Source organism: Hibiscus syriacus, unplaced genomic scaffold (genome assembly GCF_006381635.1).
Source record: "Hibiscus syriacus cultivar Baekdansim isolate YM2019G1 unplaced genomic scaffold, ASM638163v2 tig00113337_pilon, whole genome shotgun sequence".
Classification (NCBI taxonomy): domain Eukaryota; kingdom Viridiplantae; phylum Streptophyta; class Magnoliopsida; order Malvales; family Malvaceae; genus Hibiscus; species Hibiscus syriacus.
Window position 1 is genome coordinate 883023 of NW_024063456.1, and position 23993 is coordinate 907015.

The 23993-nt window shown below is 33.4% G+C and overlaps 1 protein-coding gene, 1 long non-coding RNA gene and 2 pseudogenes across 2 annotated transcripts; 2 read left to right on the forward strand and 2 right to left on the reverse strand.

The window, feature by feature from the left end:
- Positions 1–2495: 2495 nt before the first annotated feature.
- LOC120186339 (bifunctional protein FolD 4, chloroplastic-like) lies at positions 2496–4878 on the forward strand (the record flags this gene model as incomplete). The annotated part of the gene is made up of 3 exons (XM_039190299.1): positions 2496–2870; positions 3069–3394; positions 4633–4878. Coding segments are annotated over exons 1-3 (759 nt in total), but the record flags the coding sequence as incomplete, so codon positions are not given.
- An 11430-nt stretch (positions 4879–16308) lies between these two features.
- LOC120186340 lies at positions 16309–18208 on the reverse strand (annotated as a pseudogene).
- A 1689-nt stretch (positions 18209–19897) lies between these two features.
- Positions 19898–21131, reverse strand: LOC120186342 (annotated as a pseudogene).
- Positions 21132–22024: 893 nt separating this feature from the next.
- On the forward strand, positions 22025–23802 carry LOC120186221. Its single transcript, XR_005522191.1, has 3 exons — positions 22025–22241; positions 23474–23550; positions 23653–23802. It is a non-coding gene; the product is annotated as an uncharacterized LOC120186221 (long non-coding RNA).
- The last annotated feature ends 191 nt before the right edge of the window (positions 23803–23993 follow it).

A 23993-nucleotide genomic window follows, 5' to 3' on the forward strand; every position in this document is an offset into this window, starting at 1 on the left:
AATAGTATACCATAATCAAAACTCGACTTGATTCGAAAAATTAATTTTTTGATTAGATTTGACTCGAAAAAACTCTACTTGAATTGACTTCGAGTTGCAGTTTCATAAACTCGACTCAACTTTAAAAATTTCAAGTTCAAAACGAGTTGTAAAATACAACTCGAATAACTCAAAATTTTTAGTAATTAGTGGATTTATTTTCAAGTTTAAGTCGAGTCCTTCGACTTTCTATGAGATATGCATATCACATATGAAAAAATACGAAGAAATATATTTGTATTATATATATGATTATAGAAAGTCACTTAAATTAGAATAAAAATATTATAATATTAAAAATATTTACAACTAAAATTAAACATAAAACTCAAAATTTTTTAAGTCAATTCTGAAATAGGACTCGTCAACTCGAATAACTCGAAATTTTTTGACTCGATTCGATCGAATGTCCACTCTAATGATTATGAGTAGACATTAATGGAAGAAAAAGTAGATGGTATGGATCTCAACTCCAAAAATTTTGGAATCACCTAGTATTACAAAATGAAGTAACAAACTAATTAGATGGTCACTCACACCTGACATCTCAAAGTGTTGTCTTGACAGCTATGCCAAGCTAGTGGATGTTCTCTTGGTTATGGATTTTTTGGAGTCAAGAGTAAATCCAAGTCTACCGTTTGATTCTTCAGATGAAAACCACTTCAGTGAAGGAACTTTGGCAATATGACAGCTATACCGTTAGATTATTGACAGAGCCAGTGGATGTTCTCTTCATTAGTTTTTTTTCTTCCTTCTTTCTCGAGCACCCCATATTTTACCCGTACTCATTTAATGAGTTCAATTGCTCATAGCGGTCTTTATCGAGAGAGTTGATCGCGAGTTGGATGTTGTTTATATTATATTCGTGAAAAAAATTATTGTTCGACTCGATTCTTTGTTTGTTAAGTTCGTTAAAATTTTAACGATAGATTTCCAGTTGTAACTCAAATCTTTTGCAACACAGCCTTTTGGGACCAAAGAATGAATTGAAAAAAATCAGGTTTTGAAGAGAAATGGGCCGATGAGGATATGCTATGAACATTGAAGAAGCCAGCATTTTTTCTTTTGCCAACAAAATTGTCAGCCGCTTATGCTTCTATAACAGACAATTGAGGGTGAATTTGCTGGGATTCTTTTGGAAGATAATGACATAAATTAAGGAAAGAAGGAATTTTTTTGGGTGAGAAGTTTGAGTGGAGATGATGCCAATAAAATGAGAATTAAAATTATTTGTAAGGATAATTTGATAGAATATTAACATATTGAAAGTAATTTATTTAGAATTAATATTAAATTAAATAAAGATGTATCTACGGTCAAATTTATTGTTATATTAATTTAATTAATTATCATGCTAGTTACTATAGATAAAAATAATTAATTTATTTTTTTTAAAATAAAATAATTATTTTATAATTGAAAAATATTATTTAAACATTATATAGTTAAAAACTAATTACTTATTTTAAAAACATTAAATTGATTGACTTTATTGTTCCTATCATATTTTAAAGTCTAAATGTTTTAGATTTTTTGTGGATGAGTCTGAAACATAACCAGTTAAAAATGGTTGAAACTGGTTTTAACCGAAAAACTTATCAAATATCATTACCATTATTTTTTAGAGTATTTTAGATAATAATTTAGGTTGAAACTAAAAATATTATGTTATCTGAAATAAATCATTTAAATTGTATAATTATTTCGGTTGTAACTTAAAAAGTTACCGTCGAAACTTTATTAGTTGTGTAACTTTTTAGAATAGATATATAACATTTTAAGTTAAAAGTCATTGTAATGTAATATTATTGGTTATAATCGACATTATTATTATTTGTATAATTTTTTGAATTGAACAACATAATATTTTAAATTAAAACTCAACGTAAATTTATCTTTCATTAAATCGTCGCACAACAAAATTATTCGACTTTTCAATCTTTCTACTTGTAACTGTAAAATAAGAAAAATATATTAAAAAGGGTTAAATCAATTTGACTTCGTTAGGACTTTTAAAATATGAATTGTTTTTAATTCAGTTTGATTTTTAATTTTTATATTTATTTTTAATTTTAATAAAAGGATTTTATTTTATGTTTTTTAAGATTATTCGATAAAGTTTTAAGTTTTTCTATAAATACTTAAAATTATTTTTTTAGTAAATGTAAATAATAATTTTAATTAATTTTTCTTGTTTAAAATATAAAATATTTGTTACATTATAAAAATTAATTTTAAATTAAATAAAAAATATTTTATTTTTATAAATATATTTTTTAAAATTATAAATAATATTTTACATTTTTTTAATTCGATTTAATTTTATTTATCTTTAAATTTCTTTATTCAGCCATAATTTTGACATGAAGCGGTTCATTTGTAGATTAGGCAGGTAACGAGCCGATTCCAAGAGTTCACCTTTTTCAAGATAAATAAATAAAATTAAGACAAATTCGTTGTTTTTGCAAAGCCGAAGCCCAAGAACACAAAGCAAGTGAACAGAGTCGCGCCGCCAAGGCCGCTTGCAAAGTGAAAAGCTGAGAAGCAGCTTCCGTTTCCGTCATCTCTGCGTTTTAGTGAAGCCCTAAATACCGAAGCAACGTTTAGCTTACTGCATCGTCGTTTCAGGACTCATAACAGTATCATGGCGTCCATGATATTCACTGACCCTTCGTCGGCCGCCGCCGTCCACCGCCTCCCCTTTACCCGTTTCAACAACGGCTTCAATCCCCTTCGCCGGTGTGTGAGCCCACTTCATGTTTTCTCTCCCATCCCTACCCTTCCTCGAATCCTCTCCGTCCACTCTCCTCGTTCTTCCCGTTTCGTCACCGGTATGGAATTTTTATGGAAGTTCTCATTTTCTTTAAGAAGCTTTTTTTTTTACATAATTCGGTTTTCTTTATTATTTTCTGTCACTGTCGCATTTTGTTAAACGCTTGGACTGTATTATGTGCACTTAAACATTTGATCACATTAATCTTTATATAAAATGGGATCATTAAGGCGGGTTTTGGTTTGTTGTTATACAGCTTCAATGGCTATAGAGTCATCTGCTAAGGTGATCGATGGGAAAGCGGTGGCAAAGCAAATAAGAGAAGAGATAAGCGGCGAAGTGTCGAAACTGAAGGAATCAATTGGAGTTGTCCCTGGATTGGCAGTTATTCTAGTTGGGGATAGGAAGGACTCTGCTACTTACGTGCGGAACAAGAAGAAAACTTGTGAATCTGTAGGGATTAATTCCTTTGAAGTGCATTTACCTGATGATGCTTCTGGGGAAGAAGTTCTCAAGTTCATCTCTGATTTCAATGGTGATCCTTCGGTTCATGGCATCCTTGTTCATTTGCCTCTACCTTCTGTATGATTCTAAACTACTTACAACAACCAACACTTTTATCTTGTTTGTGTGAATCACACTATATGCAGTATATGAGGCTTGCATGGTTGAAACTAATCATGGTCTAGGGAAATTAATTAGCTTAAATTGCAATATTTGAAATAGCTAGTGCAATTATTTGAGCTAATGCATTATGTTGTCTACCAATAGGTGTTTTGCCAACATATTACTACATGGTTAAAATCCATTGAAAGACTTAGTCTTTTGGGACTTCTTAATGAACTGAAAGTTAAAGCCAAAAGGTGTCTGTTGAATCTGCGCTTCATTTTTTGTTATTGATAAATCAAGATTTTATTACCCAAAAATAGCAGCAAGCTGCTAACAAAACAGTTCAATCAAGGAACAAGCAAAGGGAACTATTTACAACAAATTAGACTATATCCCAATGATTAAAAATAGCTAAGTTAATGCTATCTAATATGTTGGAAATTCTATTACTTAGAAGAGTTCCTACCATCTCCTTAATAGTTTTGATAATTTCTACTTCACTTCTGGAAGTTCCTTTGAATATCTGACGATTTCGTTCTTCCCAAATGGTGTAATTAAAGGCGTTCCATGACAACTTCAGAATGCAAGTTAGCAGTGATTTACCTTTCCATGAAGAGGTTGCCCATTGCAGCAAAATAGTCCAATTCGAGAAATTCCTGTTCATACCAGAAAGTTGCAGAATTGATTTCCAAATGGAAGCAGTCTTCGAGCATTCGACAAAGAGGTTGTTTCTAGTTTCCGTTGCTTCCGAGCAGAACATGCAAAGATCGTTTGTAATAAGACCAAATCGTTGCATTCTGTCCTTAGTGGGGAGCCGATCCAAAATAATCATCCATGAAATTATGCTATGCTTCGGGACATGTAGAGAATACCAGAGAAGTTTGTGCCATGCGACTTTAGCATCTCTAGGGCGGATTTCTTCCCAAATCTCTTAAGTACTTTTTACTGTTGTTACACGCACTGTTTGAGCAGCATTTCTGAGCTTCAACATTCGCTTAAAGCTCCAGCTGGCAGATTGCAGTATTTCTATGGTTCATAAATCATGCTGCTTAATTGTTACTGGCTTGGTCTTATTCTGCTGTTTAGTAGAAGTCTATACAATAGGACCTTTGCTAGATTCTGGAGTCAACATATTTTGTTGTCTATCTCTTGGTTTGTCGTGCATTTGGTACTGATATGGCTCTTGATTGTGCTTCATGTGTTTCCACCAGCATATGAATGAGCAGAACATCTTAAATGCTGTTACGATTGAGAAAGATGTGGATGGCTTCCACTCATTGAACATTGGTCGTCTTGCCATGCGAGGTAGAGAACCGTTGTTTGTTCCGTGTACTCCTAAAGGATGCATAGAGCTATTACATAGATACAGTGTTGATATTAAAGGAAAGAAGGTTGTTGTTATTGGCCGAAGTAATATCGTGGGGATGCCCGCTGCTCTATTACTACAAGTAATGCTTTTGTCCTAATCATTTCTATCAACCTCTAAGAAAATAAATTATTATTTCTCTCCCTCCCCCAACAATGTCTTGATATTTGTAGAGGGAAGATGCTACTGTAATCATTGTCCATTCTAGAACCAAGAATCCCAAGGAAATTACAAGGCAAGCAAATATTATAATATCTGCTGTGGGGCAACCAAATATGGTGAGAGGTAGCTAGATAAAGCCTGGTGCTGTTATTATTGATGTTGGAATAAATCCAGTTGAGGTTAGTCAACATTTTCCCTCTCTTCTTTTTTGAGTTCTCCATCTACATGTTTCCTTACCCACATCCTACTAAAATACCCTCGTTTGTGTGTGATGTTGTTCATGTGAAAGGATGCAAGTAGTCCACGAGTATACCAGTTAGTTGGAGATGTTTGTTACGAGGAGGCCTGTAAGATTGTTGCATCTATTACTGTTGAGTTAATCGATCGATGGAATCGGCCAAGAGGGGGTGAATTGGTAATTAAAATTTTGGTGGAAGCTTTTGTAGAAAATTGAAAGTAATTGCACGTCGATTTACAGTGGTTCGACTTTCTCAACAAAGTCTACGTCCACTACCTTAGCTATCTACACTAAGGATTTTCCAACAAATTCACTAATTTGTTCTTTCTTTTGAGGCCAAAGAGATAACCTTACAACTCCCTCAAGAATTATACCCCAATTCTTGAGAACACTCTTTCTCAAAGAGAATATTACAAATTTTGCAAACTTACAAGAAAACCTCACAAGGTAAGATGTTTGCACAATTCTAGAACAAAGAAAGAACACTCAAGAATAAATATAATTGAGCACAATAAGTGTTCTTGAAAGCAAAATGAATATTGAATGAAAAATAGGCTTGAAATGCTCAAACTTGAGGTTTGATGCTTTCTCTTTGATTCTCTCTTGATTATAGTTGCTTGATGTTTCTTGTTGTTGATCAATGGCTTCTAAGCTTGTTTAAATACACCTTGAATCACTTCTGAACGTTGCGGATCATTAATGAAGTTATTGGAGCCGTTTAAGTGTGAAAATAATTAATATTTCTTCTTGGAGCATGAGGAGAATCGGTACCCCCTCATGGGGAATCGGTTCCCTAAGTGTAAAATTCAAATATTCGACCGTTGAATAGTGGGGGGAATCGATACCCCCTGGGGGGAATCGGTTCCCTCCGAGCATACTGGAATTTCTCTGAGCAAAAATCATTCAAGAGGGAATCAGTACCCCCTTGGGGGGGAATCGATTCCCTTTGAGTAATCTGGAATTTTTTGCTTTGAAATGGTTCGAAATATTTTGTAAAATTGTTTTGAAATTATTTTAAGTTTAAAACTTAATTTTACACTTAAGTAAGATTAAAAATGACATTTAAAAGATTTGGAGTAATAACTTGATATTCGAATAATTATATCGAATATACTTAGAAAATCTTTTAAAAAATCTTAAAATTCATTTATCTTAATTTGTTATATTGAAATATCAAAATGTTTTCAACAATCTCCCCCTTTTTGATATAACAAAACATTTTAGTAATTTTAAGATTTTGAAATCAAGTTTTGAAATTACTCCCCCTTACTCTAACACTTCTCACTTTTAACATATTTCTCCCCTTTTTGTTAAATCAAAAAGATTTTTTTTTAAAAGAATTGTAAACAAGGTTTTGAAAAGTACTTAGCCAATTGATTATAATAGATATAGCTTAAGCTGTGAAGAACACAATCAAGAGAAACGTTAGCCATTAGCTTCATAATCAATATTCATAAACAATGTGACATGGCAAAATTGGTCATATATCTAATTAATGTAAATGATGCAATAATAAATTTAACCAAACCAAATATATAGAAATATAAGTTCAAAATCCAATCATCCAAACCATAACAAATTCAAGCATTTAACAATCCAAAAACATTCAAAATTTTGAAACAATAAGCTTTAAGTTCAAAGTACTAAAATAACAGAATCAAGCATCCGTAGTAGGATCGGGAGGAGGAAAATGAGCTCGTATAGCGGCCATATCATGTGAGAGTGCATCGATGCGTTCATTTATAGAAGCGTTGTCTGTGAGCATCTCCCGGAGAATTTCCAATTGTTGAGCTCCCATTGTGGATAAATGAGATTCTATGTTCTATGGAAGTGAAGCGAGAATCCATGGAAGCATATCGAAAATCGAATGTCTCCATAAAGGATTGAAAGTATGGAGACATTTGATCCTCTGGCTGTGCTTGTTCCTCGTGCTGTTCTGGTTCATCGTCGGAGTCGTTAACTTCAGGCGGTTGCTCACCGGTACGAACTCAAAGACCAGTTTCTTCATTGATCTTCCATCCCGATTTAGTTAAAGAGAATAGATTGATTTTGTTTTTGAGGGGAAAGGAAGCATCAAGACCAACTCTAAGACCAACTCTAAGCCCAACATTCTTAAACAGATTACTAAGAATACAACCGTAAACTAAAGAAGAACACAATTTCTTATTGGGAACAAGATTTACGGTTTCGACAAGTTCAGCAAAAATAATATGTGGAAGGTTTATTTTAATATTGTTTTGGAAACAATGTAACCACCAAAGATCCAAGGCTCTAAGAGTTGAGTAACGACCTCCGGATGATCGAAATCACCAAGAAATCATTAGATGAAGAAAACGATCATGAAGATCTAAGACACTCGCACTATCCCTTCTTTTATAACAAGAACCTAAAAACTATTTTTCATTTGATATACCATCATTATCTAATCCTAATTCATTGGCTATGTAAGTCGAGTCAAGATGGAAGAATTGTCCTAGGAGATAGGAACGAACTCTTATGGTTTTGGTTTAAGCTCGGTTTTTAATACAAACGACATTAGAATAGAAGATGCGAACAAGTTGATGGTAAACTATAGGTTCAAGGTCACAAGTTTATCAAATTCCACTCTTGTAAAAGAGGAAGATATCTAAAATTGATATCTATCATAGCTTGCAGAGAATGAATACGTTCTTTCTAATTTTGTAAGAGTCAAAATATTGATAATACCAAAAACGATGATTTCTAGGGCCAAGATGATTGAACTCTTATGGTTTTGGTTTAAGCTCGGTTTTTAATACAAACGACATTAGAATAGAAGATGCGAACAAGTTGATGGTAAACTATAGGTTCAAGGTCACAAAGTTTATCAAATTTCCACTCTTGTAAAAGAGGAAGATATCTAAAATTGATATCTATCATAGCTTGCAGAGAATGAATACGTTCTTCTCTAATTTTGTAAGAGTCAAAATATTGATAATACCAAAAACGATGATTTCTAGGGCCAAGATGATTGAAACACGAGTTTTGGATAGTCATATTAGGATCAACGGGATTAAGAATAGGAATTTCAGGAATAGGAGGAGGATTTGAAGGTGGATTTGGTTGTTGGTTTGAACGACCAGATGAAGACCTAGCACGTTTAAGATTTGACATGGTTTAAGAAAATCGGGAATAGAATAACCTGCAATTATAAAACACATGTATGCAATATAATCAATCCCAAAACTCAATTGAGTCCTCAATATTTCAAGGTTCTCTAAACCAATCCTAATGGGCAAAGTTTTTGAAAAACTTATTGAAAAATAAGGTTTTGTAAATCAATATATGTATAATTTTCATAACAACAACATAATTTAATCAAAACACAATAATTTGAAAAACACTTTTTTTATTTCGAAAATTTCAAAGAATTTTGGAAAATTCTTGTGTTTTTTTATGAAATTAGTTGTAAAATCTAGTTTCTAATCACTAAACAATCAATGCCCGATCACTATTTTAATCTAGAACTAATTAAAACTAGTTCTATGTTCAAAATTTGATAAAATATAAGTTTTAGAAAAATACCTTGAAGATTTTTGGATTTTGTGAGAATGTGATGATTTTTGCATTAATTTGATGATTCCAACAGGTTTAGGAGATGATATTTGAAGTAATTTCGATAAGAAACATTGTTTTTGAATCAAAGTGATGATTTGGGGAGAGAGAAGATGAGAACAACGAAGAGAATAGAAGAGAGGGTTTGAAAATTTTGGGTGTTCTGCCCGTGTTAAAAAATAGAACCCCAGGGGGTATCGATTCCCCTATGGGGGAATCGGTTCCCCTTCAAAGGGGGAATCGGTTCCCCTTCAAGGGGGTATCGATTCCCTCTGCCCTATAATTCAAAAATTTGTATTTTAAACACTCAAAATGCTAAATTAATCTTCTCTAGTGGTATTGACAACTCATATATCAAAAATTAATTATGTTCAATCAATCAAATTAATTCTTAAACTATATTTGAACATAAAGTTAATTTTTCATCAAGAATCATAAACTCCCCCTAACTAATAGCAATGGATGTAATCAGAAATTACTATTATAAGCATTTTTCATTTATTTTTTAAAGTGCTAAAATTATTTGAATCACTTATTGAAGATAGGTCAGTTAAACCTAATTCTCTCCTAAGTGTCCAAAAACGTTCCTTGTCTAAAGGTTTTGTAAAGATATCCGTTAATTGATGCAAAGTATCAAAAAAATTCTAGAACTACATCTTCCTTAGTGACATAGTCTCTAATGAAGTGATGTCTTATTTCAATGTGCTTAGTTCTAGAGTGTTGGATGAGATTTTTAGTGAGATAAATAACACTAGTATTGTCACACTTGATAGGAATGGTACTTACTTCAATTCCATAATTAAAAAGTTATTGTTTCATCCATAAAACTTGTGCACAACAACTACCAACTGAAATGTATTCCGCTTCAGTGGTAGATAATGCAATACAATTTTGTTTCTTTGAAAACCAAGAAATCAACATATTTCCAAGGAATTAGCAAGTACCGGAGGTGCTTTTCCTATCTAATTTGCATCATCCATAATCCACATCAGAAAAGACATGTAAGCTAAAGATAGAGTCTCTAGGATACCAAAGTCCTAAACTACGAGTGTCCTTAAGGTATCTAAAGATTCTCTTAACAGCTAGTAAATGTGATTCCTTAGGGCATGATTGAAATCTAGCACATAAGCAAACACTAAACATAATGTCCGGTCTACTTGCAGTTAGATATAGTAAAGATTCAATCATTGACCTATATAATTTAACATCTACACATTTACCTCCTTCATCTAAGTCAAGCTTTGTTGAATAGCTCATTGGAGTGTTATGAGGCTTGCCATTTTCCAGTCCAAATTTCTTGAGCATATCTTTGACGTACTTAGCTTGATTGATGAAGATGCCATCTTTTCTTTGCTTGATTTGGAGTCCCAAGAAAAATGAGAGCTCCCCTATCATGCTCATTTCGAATTCGCTTTGCATTAGCTTAGAAAATTCTTGGCAAAGAACATCATTAGTAGAATCAAATATTATATCATCAACATAAATTTGAACTACTAATAAATCTTTACCTTTATGCTTTAAAAACAATATAGTGTCAACCTTCCCTTTTGAAAAACCTTTTTCAATTAAAAAGTTTGATAATCTTTCATACCAAGCTCTAGGAGCTTGTTTTAAACCATAAAGTGCTTTTGTCAATTTAAGAACATGATTAAGAAATTTTAAATCTTCAAAACCTGGAGGTTGTTCCACATACACTTCTTCTTTGATAAAACCATTTAAAAATGCACTTTTAACATCCATTTGATATAATTTAAATTCATGAAAACATGCAAATGCTAATATTCTAATTGCTTTCATCCTAGCTACGGGAGTGTATGTTTCATCATAGTCTATTCCCTCTTCTTGAGTATACCCTTGAGCAATAAGTCTAGCATTGTTTCTCATTATATTACCACTCTCATCAAGCTTATTCCTAAATACCCATCTAGTACCTACAATAGATTTATTACTAGGCCTTTCAACTGTACATACTTCTCTCAAATTGATTAACTCTTCTTGCATAGCCATAATCCAATGTTCATCCTTTATGCTTTTTAATATCTTAGGCTATATGAAATAAATGCAACATAATTACAAATATTTCTAAGAGAAGATCGAGTTGTTACCCCTTTGGATGGATCACCTATAATCTCACCATTATTGACATAGATATACTCTCTTGGATAAGATACTTCTCTTTCTTCAATGGTTGGATGCTCGAGAGGATCATGAGTTTCCTCATCTTTTGTTTATTCCTTTGATGATGATTCTCCAACGTCATGTCTAACGTCATTTGTATTTATAATACCTACATCATCATTAACACAAGAATCCTTCCTCGGAACTCGAAATGAGATTATCATCGAAAACAACATGTATAAACTCTTCTACAACTAAAGTTCTTTTATTAAATACTCGATAAGCTTTAGAATTTAAGGAATAACCCAAAAAAAATCCTTCATCACTTTTAGCATCAAATTTGCCAATGTTTTCTTTACCGTTGTTTAAAACAAAACATTTACATCCAAAAGGATGAAAATAGCTAATGTTATGCTTTTTATTTTTAAAAATTTCATATGGAGTTTTCTTTAAAATTGGCCTAATTATTACTCGATTTACAATATAACAAGCGGTATTTGTGGCTTCCGCCCAAAAATATTTTGGTAAATTATTTTCACAAAGCATGGTTCTAGCCATTTCTTCTAAAGTTCGATTTTTCCTCTCAACAACTCCATTTTGTTGAGGAGTTCTAGTTGCTGAAAAATTATGGCTAATACCATTAGAATTACAAAACTCAGTAAATCCAAGATTTTCAAATTTAGTGCCATGATCACTTCTAACACTAGTGATAGAGTAACCTTTTTCGTTTTGGATTACTTTTGAAAATGTGATAAAATTTTCTAATACTTCATCTTTTGTACTTAAGAATAGAACCCAAGTATATCTAGAATAGTCATCTACCAAGACAAATGCATATTGTTTTCCACCTAAGCTAGTAGTCCTAGTTGGCCCAAAAAGATATATATGGATCAATTGTAATACTCTACTAGTTGACACATCATTAATGGATATAAAAGAAACTAACTTTTGTTTTCCTTTAGCACAAGCATCACAGATTTTATCATTATCAAATTTTAGTTTAGGCAGCCCTCGAACCAATTCTCCTTGAACTAACTGTTGCAAAACACTCATGCTAGCATGTCCTAGTCTCCTATGCCATAACCAACTATCATGCTCATCCTTAGCAACTAGGCACAAATTAGTCATATCAATAGAATCTAAAATGCACCATGTATATGTTTCATATTCTATGACCAACAAGCATAATCCGATTAGATGCAATGTCAATGACTTTACAACCATTAATTTCAAACATGACATTAAATCCCTTATTGCATAATTAACTAATACTCAATAGATTATGTTTTAATCCATTCACGTATAACACATTTTTAATTTGTATGGAAGAGGTATTACCTATAGTACCAATACTTTCAATGTGACCTTTTGAATTATCACTAAAAGTCACTTCTCATCCATTTTTGGCGTTAAGATCTATGAATCGGCTTTTGTCTCCGGTCATGTGTCTCGAGCATCCACTATCAAGGTACCATGAATTTGGATTTGTTTCCCGTGCCTTGTAGCAATGCTCCTTTTCCTACAAACATAGATTAATTTCTAATTTTTGGTACCCAAATTCTTTTGGGTCCATATTCATTAGTTTCTAAAATCCTTGTCCCCTTTGGTATCCATTTATGAAGAACCTCCTTATTTTTAGTAGTAATGAACTCTTTAGGAGCCCATATACTCCTAACAATTTTACCATTCAAGGTTCGTTAAGGACTTCTATGATTGTAGCTTCGAAAACTTTTCTTAACAAAGTTGGATTTTGAATTCTCACTTTTTTTCAAAAAAATTTGTTCCAACCTTATTAAAAGAAGTTTTAAGATCATCAATCTTCTTTTGATGATCATCATGAACTTTTGAAAGTAAGTTATGCAAATCAGTATTTTAATTTCAAAATCATTAATTTTGATTTGCAATTCTTTGATCTTACTTTCAAGCTCATTGTTGGTCTTGGATATAAGACTATTTTCGTTTTTCAATTTTGAAATATCATTTTTGTATTTTGAAAATAGAGTCTTATAATCCGAAGCCAACCCATTATAATCCTCTAATAACTCATCATAAGATAATTCATCCAAATCGAATGAGTTAGAGGTTACCTTAGAATCTTCCCCGATAGCCATCAAGCACAAGTTTGTAACTTCTTGTTCCTCTTCATCGGAACCTTCTTCATCACTCCATATAGCTACATGAGCCTTGTGCTTCTTTTTGGATTAACCCTTTTTTCTTCAATTGTGGGCAATCATATTTGACATGCCCCGGTTTTTTGCATTCATAGCAAATGATCGGGTCTTTCTCCTTTGATTCAGTTTTGAAGCCTTCATGACGTTTGAATTTTCTTCCTCGGTTGGGCATCATCAACTTTCTGAATCGTTTGGCAAATAATGCCATTTTCTCGTCATCATCATCGTCATTCGAATCACTCTCATCTTTTGTGGATTTGAGAGCAGCTCCAATGTTTTTCTTCTTCTCCTTCTCCTTTGGTGTCTCGTCAATCTTATCGAGGTCCACTTTATCTTTAAGCATCATTTCATGAGTGAGAAGGGAACCAATTAGTTCTTCAAGAGTTAAGGACGTTAGGTCCTTAGACTCGATGATTGCCGTCTTCTTTGATTGCCACGATTTTGGAAGAGAGTAGACTAACTTCCTCACAAGCTTTTCATTTGAAATGATCTCTCCATATAATTTGAGACCATTGACAATCGTTGAAAATCTATCCGTCATAGCTTTGATATCTTCATTTGGTTTCATCCTGAAATTTTCATAGCTATGCGTTAGAATACTAATTTTAGATTTCTTTATCTCATTGGTACCTTCATGAGTGACTTGAAGTTTGTCCCATATTTCTTTGGCGGTTGTACAAGATGAAACTCTTCCGTATTCATCTGGTCCAAGAGCACAAAATATGATATGGATGACTTTGGAGTTGAGCTGGAACATTCTTGTCTCTCCTTCACTCCACAATCTTGGATGAGTGAGAGACTTGATGTATCCTTCTTCTACGGCATTCCATGCTCCCATGTCACTTACTTGAATGAATTACATCATCCTATTTTTCCAATAGGCATAGTTAGCCCCATTGAAGAAATGAGGCTTGTTGATGGGCATCGAATCGAGACTGGAGTCTAAGTTTGAAGTAGAGGTCATTGATGACTTTGATTATCGATATAACTCTTCCCGAATCGACTCAAGAGGCGTTTAAACCTTCAAATGGGTTAGGCTCTGATACCAATTGTTGAGTTAATCGATCAATGGAATCGGCCAAGAGGGGGTGATTTGGCAATTAAAATTTTTGGTGGAAGCTTTTGCAGAAAATTGAAAGTAATTGCACAACGATTTACAGTGGTTCGACTTTCTCAACAAAGTCTACGTCCACTACCTTAGCTATCCACACTAAGGATTTTCCAACAAATTCACTAATTTGTTCTTTCTTTTGAGGCCAAAGAGATAACCTTACAACTCCCTCAAGAATTATACCCCAATTCTTGAGAACACTCTTTCTCAAAGAGAAGATTACAAATTTTGCAAACTTACAAGAAAACCTCACAAGGTAAGATGTTTGCATAATTCTAGAACAAAGAAAGAACACTCAAGAATAAATATAATTGAGCACAATAAGTTTTCTTGAAAGCAAAATGAATATTGAATGAAAAATAGGCTTGGAATGCTCAAACTTGAGGTTTGATGCTTTCTCTTTGATTCTCTCTTGATTCTAGTTGCTTGATGTTTCTTGTTGTTGATCAATGACTTCTAAACTTGTTTAAATACACCTTGAATCACTTCTGAACGTTGGGGGATCATTAATGAAGTTATTGGAGCCGTTTAAATGTGAAAACAATTAAATATTTCTGCTTGGAGCATGGGGGGAATCGGTACCCCCTCATGGGGAATCGGTTCCCTAAGTGTAAAATTCAAATATTCGACCGTTGAACAGTGGGGGGAATCGATACCCCCTGGGGGGAATCGGTTCCCTCCGAGCATATTGGAATTTCTCGGAGCAAAAACCATTCAGGGGGAATCGGTACCCCCTTAGGGGGAATCGGTTCCCTCTGAGCAATCTGGAATTTTTGGCTTTGAAATGATTCGAAATATTTTGTAAAATTGTTTTGAAATTATTTTAAGTTTAAAACTTAATTTTACACTTGAGTAAGGATTAAAAATGACATTTGAAAGATTTGGAGTAATAACTTGATATTCGAATAATTATATCGAATATACTTAGAAAATTTTTTGAAAAATCTTAAAATTCATTTATCTTAATTTGTTATATCGAAATATCAAAATGTTTTCAACAATTACTCCGGTTCCAAAGGGAGTTGGCCCAATGACAATAGCAATGCTTCTTTCAAACACACTCAGTTCGGCGAAGAGGGCATTCAACATCCAGTGAGAATTTTATCCATTTGTCCAAGCTGCACTTGTGGGCAACACATCCTTTGCAGATAAGGAACTTCCTACAAAATGTTATTAAAGTAGCAGTTCTGTTTTGCCCTAACTTGATACATTATTCAGTGTAAAATTGAGGCTCTGAGAATTAGGGTCAAAGCTTCAGATGAAGCTGGTTCTCGGTTAGCATTGTTATAAACTAGCTTTTCAATGCAGTGCTCACCAAGCAAAGGCTAATCCTTTTGATAAATTACCGGGTCAAATGTAATAAGCTGGTTCTCGGTTAGCATTGTTATAAACTAGCTTTTCAATTCAGTGCTCACCAAGCAAGGGTTAATCCTTTTGATAAATTACCGGGTCAAATGTAATAAGCTGAATTTCGGCAACAACCAAACCCCAAAATCTAGTTAGTTGTTAAAGGAGAGCTGGGATAATTGCTATTATGTATTGGTTTTCGTAAGAGGTTTTGGTTGTTCCTTTTGCCCCAAGTTTTTACTTGATCTTACCATTAATGGCTTCTTATTGTTTTATTTGTTGAAGGACACCATTAAATTTGACTTGAATGGCTTTCAACTAGAGAAGCCGCCTGTCTCCAACACCTTGTAATCAGTTTTTGCTGCAGTTGGTTTCTTCTTCTAACTTGCTGAGGTATTAGAGATTAAATTAAAAAAATTATTAAATAAAAAATAACACAAAAGTAAAAATATTAAAAAATTATTTGTGACTAACTCATGTTAGATGAATAACACAAACCGTGTAATTTTCATTCACACACATACATGTGCACTAATAATACTTCTTTTAAACATTACACAATCACGGACATATGGTAAAAATAATTACGAACTGTATGGTTAGACATGACATAATAGCCCTACGCATATGCTTTGTCTTCAATTCTAGCTACCTTTAAATAAACAATTAATGAAAAAGAACAAGATTTTATGTTTTACAAGTACAATATTAAGATTAACATGCTACTCTTATTACACTAAAGAACAGACACTTCAAGCATCATGCTTTGTTCTCATTCAACTCTGAAACATACCCATAAGATTAAAACACAAAAGCAAGCTTTGATTAAAATTCAGATTCTTCATTCCTGTCAAAGAAGAGACCAGAAGGGCCACCGTTAGGCAACAATGCTAATCTCACAGGACCCTCTGCACCTTCTTCAACACTCAAGATCCCAGCATTGTAGTTTATGTCTGTTTTCACAAAGCCAGGGCAGACACAGTTGATGATGAAATTAGGATATTTCTTAGCCAGGATCCTTGTGTATGCATTCATGGCTGCTTTAGATAGTATGTAGGCCGACAAGACAGCTGGCCAATCCTTTTCTTCCAACGAACCTTCCCTGAAATCTTTCATATACTGGCTCAACACCTCATCCACTTTCTCTTCTGTCAGACTTCCGACGTCGCTGAAGACCGATTTCGCCCATTCGTTCGATGCATGCTGATCCCAACAAGAGAACAAACTGATTTAACATTTGATCATTATAGGGTACTTATGTAACTTGATCTTCATCACTGGCTTCTGCAACAAATTTAGGCTGAAAGCTATGGTACCAGAAACTGATCATGTTCTTACTTTTAACTTCCCCATGGAAGACGAAACGTTGACGATTGTCGGTGAATCGGACCGCTGAGAAGGTGAAGAAGCGATTCACACATTCTTTTGGCACCATAGTAGTTTGTTTGAAGGCATTGCTCAGATAACTCTGGTGTTTGAGTTACTACACTACCCCAGTTCAATTCTGCACCGGGCTGCATATGGGATCTTAATTAGGCTTTAAACGAGAGCTATTATGTATAGGAAAACATTAATCTAGGGCTTAGCTTAGTTAATTCATGTTATTGGTAAAAGATGACATTGTGAATTTCGGATTCGAGTTAGGGATACATATGATCAGGAATCAATGGGTTTTGACCTGACCAGAATTGAGCGGGTTGGATTTTTTCATAAAATAAATCAGGTTTGAGTCGATATCTTTTGAAGGGCGAGGACGGATTCGGATTTAGTATTAAAATCTTTATCTTACTCTAGATAATATTATAATTATTCTTATATATTTAGAGATAATTGAAATAATATTGCTTTCTATATTTTTTTTCTTCAAATCAAGTCATTATTTTATCTAATAAAAATGAATTATATATATATATATATATTTAAGTTGGATCAGATTTCAAATAGAATGAGGTTCTGTTAATCCCTGGTCAAGTCAGACGTAAATGAACAGATTTGATTTTCAGGTTAAGTTGGGATGGGCCAAAAACTCGAAGCGGCCCATGACCGAACTAGTTCATGTCCTAGCATTTGCAATCTCTTTGACTCTCTCAAACATTAGCTATGAGTTTGAAGAGATAATTCTGTACTCTGGTTTATGAAACTAAGTGGATTCAGAGGAATCTACCTTACCAAAACCTGTAGCTAGAAGAGCTTCACCATCGCTTTTGAAGCCAGTAATTCCCGCATTATTCACCTGTACAAGTCCCAAAACTCCATCTCTCATCATTCAATCAAAGTGAACCGGGAAAGAACTAAAACGAGGGAACTGATAAAAAAAGAATCAAAGAGCACTAATTTTGCAGCAAACTGGAAGGTGAAATAATACCAAGATATCAAGCTTCCCGAATTGTGTTTCAATGAATTCTACGAAAGAAACAACACTAGCTGGGTCGGCAACATCGAGTTGATGAAAAACTACTCGATCCGATAGGCCGACCTCTTTGAGCTTTTCGACTGCTTCAAGACCCTTCTTCTCATCTCTAGCGGTTAAAACAACCGTGATTCCTTTCGAAGCCAGCTGTTTACATATTTCCAATCCGATCCCCTTGTTTGCACCGGTAACCACTGCATATATGTGAAGAAGAAATTAAGCAAAAATGGTCCAATACTCAACGGATGAGATGGAGAAGAGAAAACAGTACCTCTTCATTGCTTCCGCCATTGATGTTGTGGGGAAGTGGAAGTGAGAACTGAGAAGCCAGTTGATAATTTGAATGAAAAGCGACGAACTGATAAGCTCATCATACAATTCTTTAAATACAAAAGTCCCAGAATCAAGTCCTAAAATATCTTTGTTTTGTGGTATCCAATCATCCAAGTTCACTCCAAAATTTCCCTCTTCACATCACATCATAAAATTACCAACCTATTTTCATTAATTTTATTCTATTATTAGATAACGGAAAATATTCAATTAAAAATCAATAAAATAATATGAATCATAATTATCATGCAAATCAATATTTAAATTAATTCTAAAATGAACTATTTTAATTATTTTTTTATATTTAACATAATGAATCAACGTGAATGAATTGATTTCCGAATTAGTTTAAAATTATATAAAATTTTAGCATCAAATTAGTTTATAAAGATTTTTTAAAAAAAAGTTTAGTGTTAACTAGCACTATGTCCCCATCACTTAATGTTGCTGATAACTGGAGTAAAATACAAGAAATGATGAACTTATAACATAAATACAGAAGTTCCAAAACAGAAATAAAACAAGAAAAAGCTGGTTGTCAATAATTACAAAAATTGCCCCTGTAAAAAATCTAATCTTTCAATTCAGTTAATAAAAAAACAAAATTCATTGTTGGATCCTAAACCCAAACTCCCCACGCAACCGCCAACCGTCAACAAGTCCCTGCCCTGGGACATCGAACAGGCAAGTGAACTAGCAGATGTCTTCATAAATTAAAAGACTCACATGCAAAACTTGTTACAATCTGATTTTCAATTTGGACATATACCACTTGGGATGGCAATAAGTTAGATTTGGTTAAACTTTTATATTATTATAAAATAAGACACGGTTGAAAAAAAGTATACAGAGAGTGATATTATGATATTTATTCATTAAAATCTAGATAAAATTTATATTATAATCCTTAGTCAGATATTTTTACCCTAAACCTAAATCAAAAACTCATCCTTTATAAATTCGATCCAACTTAAATTCGATTTTTTAAAAAAAAAAACTTAACCCCATAAGATGAATCGAAATCCGGTAGAATTCGAATAAAGATACATCCTTTTATATACGAGACATCTTTGCACCAACTTGAGGAGTGTTAACTAACATATTCAACGTCTTTTTAGGTTTTTTGTTTATTTAATTAGCTTACTATTAGAATTCGAATAAAGATACATCCTTTTATATACGAGACATCTTTGCACCAACTTGAGGAGTGTTAACTAACATATTCAACGTCTTTTTAGGTTTTTTGTTTATTTAATTAGCTTACTATTAGAAATTACATTTAATTAAACCCATCTAATAATGTTAATAGTTGAAGGGAGTATTATTCTCTCTTGAAATCTTATATTTGAGCAACTGCATCCATAAAATATGTGTTATCAATGGTTAATATATTATTTTATAATCATTCCATATTATTAGGAAAAAAATATATTTATTTGTTCTTTCGTCAGAGCTATTTCGTGTGTAGAAATAGTCTTGTAATTTTCTTTTGCAATACACATCATTGATTAAATTCTCTCTACTTACTCTCCTTTTTTCTTTCTCTAAATCTCTGATTTCAACACAAACAAGTAAATGGAAGCATCAACGTTTTATTGCTTGACCTTTTGCTTGAGACATTAACTCTGCTAACATTTCACCTAAAATTTTAGCTTATCAGATCAGAAAATAACAAAGAAACTCACATTAACGGCATATCATACATATTTTAGAAAATTTTCCACATGCATGAACATTAAATTTAATGGAGCATTACACCATCTATGATGAAGAGACAAACCTGAACTGAGTTCACAATCTCTTTGAGGGGATTTGATTGTTTTATCAATAGTTTCATTCAAATGATGATGGTTCACACTGAACAAAAAAAAGGCCGGAAGGGGCACCGCCATTTGGCCAGAGTGCTAACTTGACCGGGATCGCTGCGCCTTCTTCAGGAGTCGAGTGACCGGTATTGTTATTTATATCCGTTTTGACGAAACCAGGGCAAACACAGTTGATGCAGAAATTTGGATACTTCTTGGCCAAAATCCTTGTATAGGTACTCATGGCTGCTTTTGAGATTGTATAGGCTGAGAGAAAAGTTGGCCAACCCTTGCTTTCTAATGACCCCTCTTTAAAATCATTAAGAAACTCCGCAACGAATTCATCGATTTTCTCTGTATCGGCATCCCTTAATATCACTCTGCGCTGTTCACAAGGTATATACTACAAATTCATGAAAGTATGGTTTAGCCATTCTGGATTCAGAGTTTCACTCAGTTCTTATTCTCAAGCTGGCCTGACAGATCAATATATTTACCTTTAACTTGGCCATGGAAGAGGAAATGTTAACAATCCTTGGAGAATCAGATAACTGGAGTAAAGGAATAAGCGCTTCCGACGTAGCTTTAGCACCATGGTAGTTTGTTTCGATGCAATCTTTCCCTAACTCGTAAGTTTCAACCAGGACTTAACTCCAAACGGCTTTCAGGTCTGCCTGCATTTTTGTATGAGAAACTTCGGTAAGGGATTCTGGGAGAAATAATATTATGTAAAACGCCTTGCGCCAATTCAAATATCTCGAAAGGCTAGTTGTTCAAATGGAATGTAGTAATCATCAAATACATAAACGAACATATAAAGGTTTCACGAGTTTCGAACATGACTTTGGCCAAAATAAAAATTTAAGCTTTTCCAAAGTGTAAAGAGAACTGCTTCCCAGTGACTTAATTACCTCACTGCCAGAAATTTTTGCGTCTTTTAAAGCATCATGGTTCACTGTACTTCCTCCTATACCAGCGTTATTGACCTGAAGAAGGTCAAACATTCGAGCATTTACCTTATTGCAAATTCGAGAATATGTCTTCATCAAGTTCAAGAGATGTACAGCTACATACATGGTAAAAATATATAGCAGCTAATTTGCCGCAGAATCTGGTTCATACCAGGATATCAAGCCATTCGTTGGTCCTATGTAAGTTTCGAGACACTATAGGCAGTTGGTCCTATGTAAGTTTGCCAGCCATTCGTTCTCATCGTTCCTTCTCTGAAATCTTCAAGAAACTTGTTCAAAACTTGTTCCACTCTCTCTTCTGTGAGGGTGTCAACATCGCTTAATAAAAAAGAGCAATATAATTTTAGTAATTATTTATTAATATTTTTTCAATATATTTAGATAAAAGGGATATGGCCAGCGAAAATTTTTGGAATAAAAAGTCGAACCGACAAAATAGCATTCGTGGAATGCTGGCGCTTACTAGTCAAAGTAGAATAAAAAATAGTATTATATCGATAAATAATTAAAAAGTAGATGTTATTTTATTTAAAAAAAATCAAATAATTTAGATGAAAAGACCATTTTCAGCGGCAATTTCTTGGAAATAAAAGGTTGAACCGCTAAAATATCATGGGTAGATACAATTTATACGTGATCCTTGAGTATGACATCAGAGTACACAAAAGTCCACGCGATCCTCGAGTATGACACGAAACAATATAAGAATGACAATCCTAGGGTTGCAGTGCACCTCTTTCAAACCACATACTTTCAAACCAAATCCATCTCTGGATGGTGGACCAACACAGGAATGACCGGATTAGCAATTCCTAAAAAAATTTAAATATCTTTTAAAGTAAATTATATAAATAGCCCCGAACTTCAACAGTATTTGCATTTTGGTAATCCAACTTTTGAAACATACAATACAGTCATCAAACTTTTAGTTCGTTTTCATTTTGATCCGTATCGTTACCTCCATTAGTTTTTATTAACGTAACACTTAATCCCGTTAACTCCCCTTCCTCCTCCTCCTCCTCCTCCTCCTCCTTCTTCTTCTTCTTCTTCTTCTTCTTCTTCTTCTTCTTCCCTGTTAACAACCTTGATGGCATGCATTAAAAACCCTAACCCCAGAAAATCAAAAGCCCAAAAATCAAAAGGGAACTCGATCGGTTAAGGAAAGAACAAGAAGATGTGCTTATTTCAACAAGCTACACAAGAAGCTTCAACCTAGTAATTTTTCTCAACTTCTTTTTATCCCCTTTAGCTTCAAATCTTATGATCTGTGTATGTTTTATATTATCAAAATATGGTGTTTTTTTCAATGCTTTTAAGTTGTTTGGCTCTCTGGGTTTTTAGTTTTTTTTCTTATTAAAAACATGCTTTTTTTTTTTAGGTAGGTTTGGTTTTAAAAGAGGTTAAATTCCGTTGATGATGGATTTTAGTGGATAAGGAAGTTTTTTCTGTCATACATTATTATTGCTGATTGTTTTAATTGATGACTTTTTTGGTTGGTTTATTGAAGAAAAAAGTAGAGTAATATGATCAAATAGTAAAGGAATATAGTTCCTATTTGTACTTTGACTTGGTTTAATACTTATTTGAATCTAAGTTGTGGTTTAAACTTCATAGCTAGCAAACCTTCGAGGTAATTTTAGTGTGAAGTTTTGCCCTTTTGAATTTTGATTGAAAAACATATTTACCTGAAATTGCTACTCACGGGGATTAATTTTAATGGAGAAATAAATTGTTTGGTCCTCACTCATTACATACCTGAAACCCATTTTGAGGATGGTTAGTTTTGTATACATGTAGAAGAAGTTCAATGCTTCATGTATAATTTACCTTATAACTGGTGAGCTTCGAAATATCCATTTAGTTGCTTTAGTTCGGATTTCATTATTTTCTTAACATAAACTTACTCCTGATATTTGTTCTCTTGGAAATGTCTTGATTGATTTAATTGAGGTCCGAGTTCATAAACTTACTCTCGATATCTAGTTTTTTGTATTTAGTTGCAACAAGACGATAAATAAATTTTTTGTTTTCAATTTATTAGGGTTTAAGGAATTTTGAGACCCATATGGTCATTACCTTTTAAAAGCTATATCTGGAATCAACTATTTTCTGGATTTAAGAGTAGTTTTTCTTCCTTGTTTTGCTTTATTTCATGTTCTTTATTAACTATTACCAATTTTTAGTGTTAATTTTGAACTTTCATATACCTATGCAGCTCCTGAGGTAATTGAGAAACCAGATGATTCTTCATTATCGAGGCTAAAAAGTTTGTTTATTCAAGCTAGAGATCTTTTAGATAGAGAAGTAGCTTACGTTCATTATCTCTATTTTTCTACCATTTTCATTTTAGTTAGCAATGAGCTTTCTGTTTTGGTTCGACAGGCCTTTTTATGATTCTCATTACCATATTTTGTTTATGAATACCTGTTGTTTTGGCATTGATACAGGATTTCCAGCTCATTAGTTGGTCAACTTGACATTTTTCTGCCATCTGGACCTCCAGGACAACAACGAAGAAAAATGGGTGTGTGATACCTACCGTACCGTGTCTTCGTTTTCCAAGCTTTTGATTTTTGAGTTTTTGATTATGCGGTTAGGGTTTTTAATGCATCAAGGTTGTTAACAGGGAAGAAGAAGAGGAAGAAGAGGGCGAGTTAACGGGATTAAATACCACATCAGCAAAAACTAACGGGAGGTAACGACAGGATCAAAATGAAAATGAACTAAAAGTTTGACTGTATTGCATGTTTCAAAAGTTGAGTGACCAAAAAGCAAGAGTCCTAAAAGTTTGGAGACTGTTTATATACTTTACCCTATCTTTTACATGCAGTACTACTAATTATTGATAATTTATTTTTACATTGTAAAATTTTAAAAATTCATGAACTTGTGTACAGTCTCTTCCCTCCAATTTATAATGGAAAAGAAATGCTTAGTTACTTCAAATAGTTTACCTCATCAAACTGG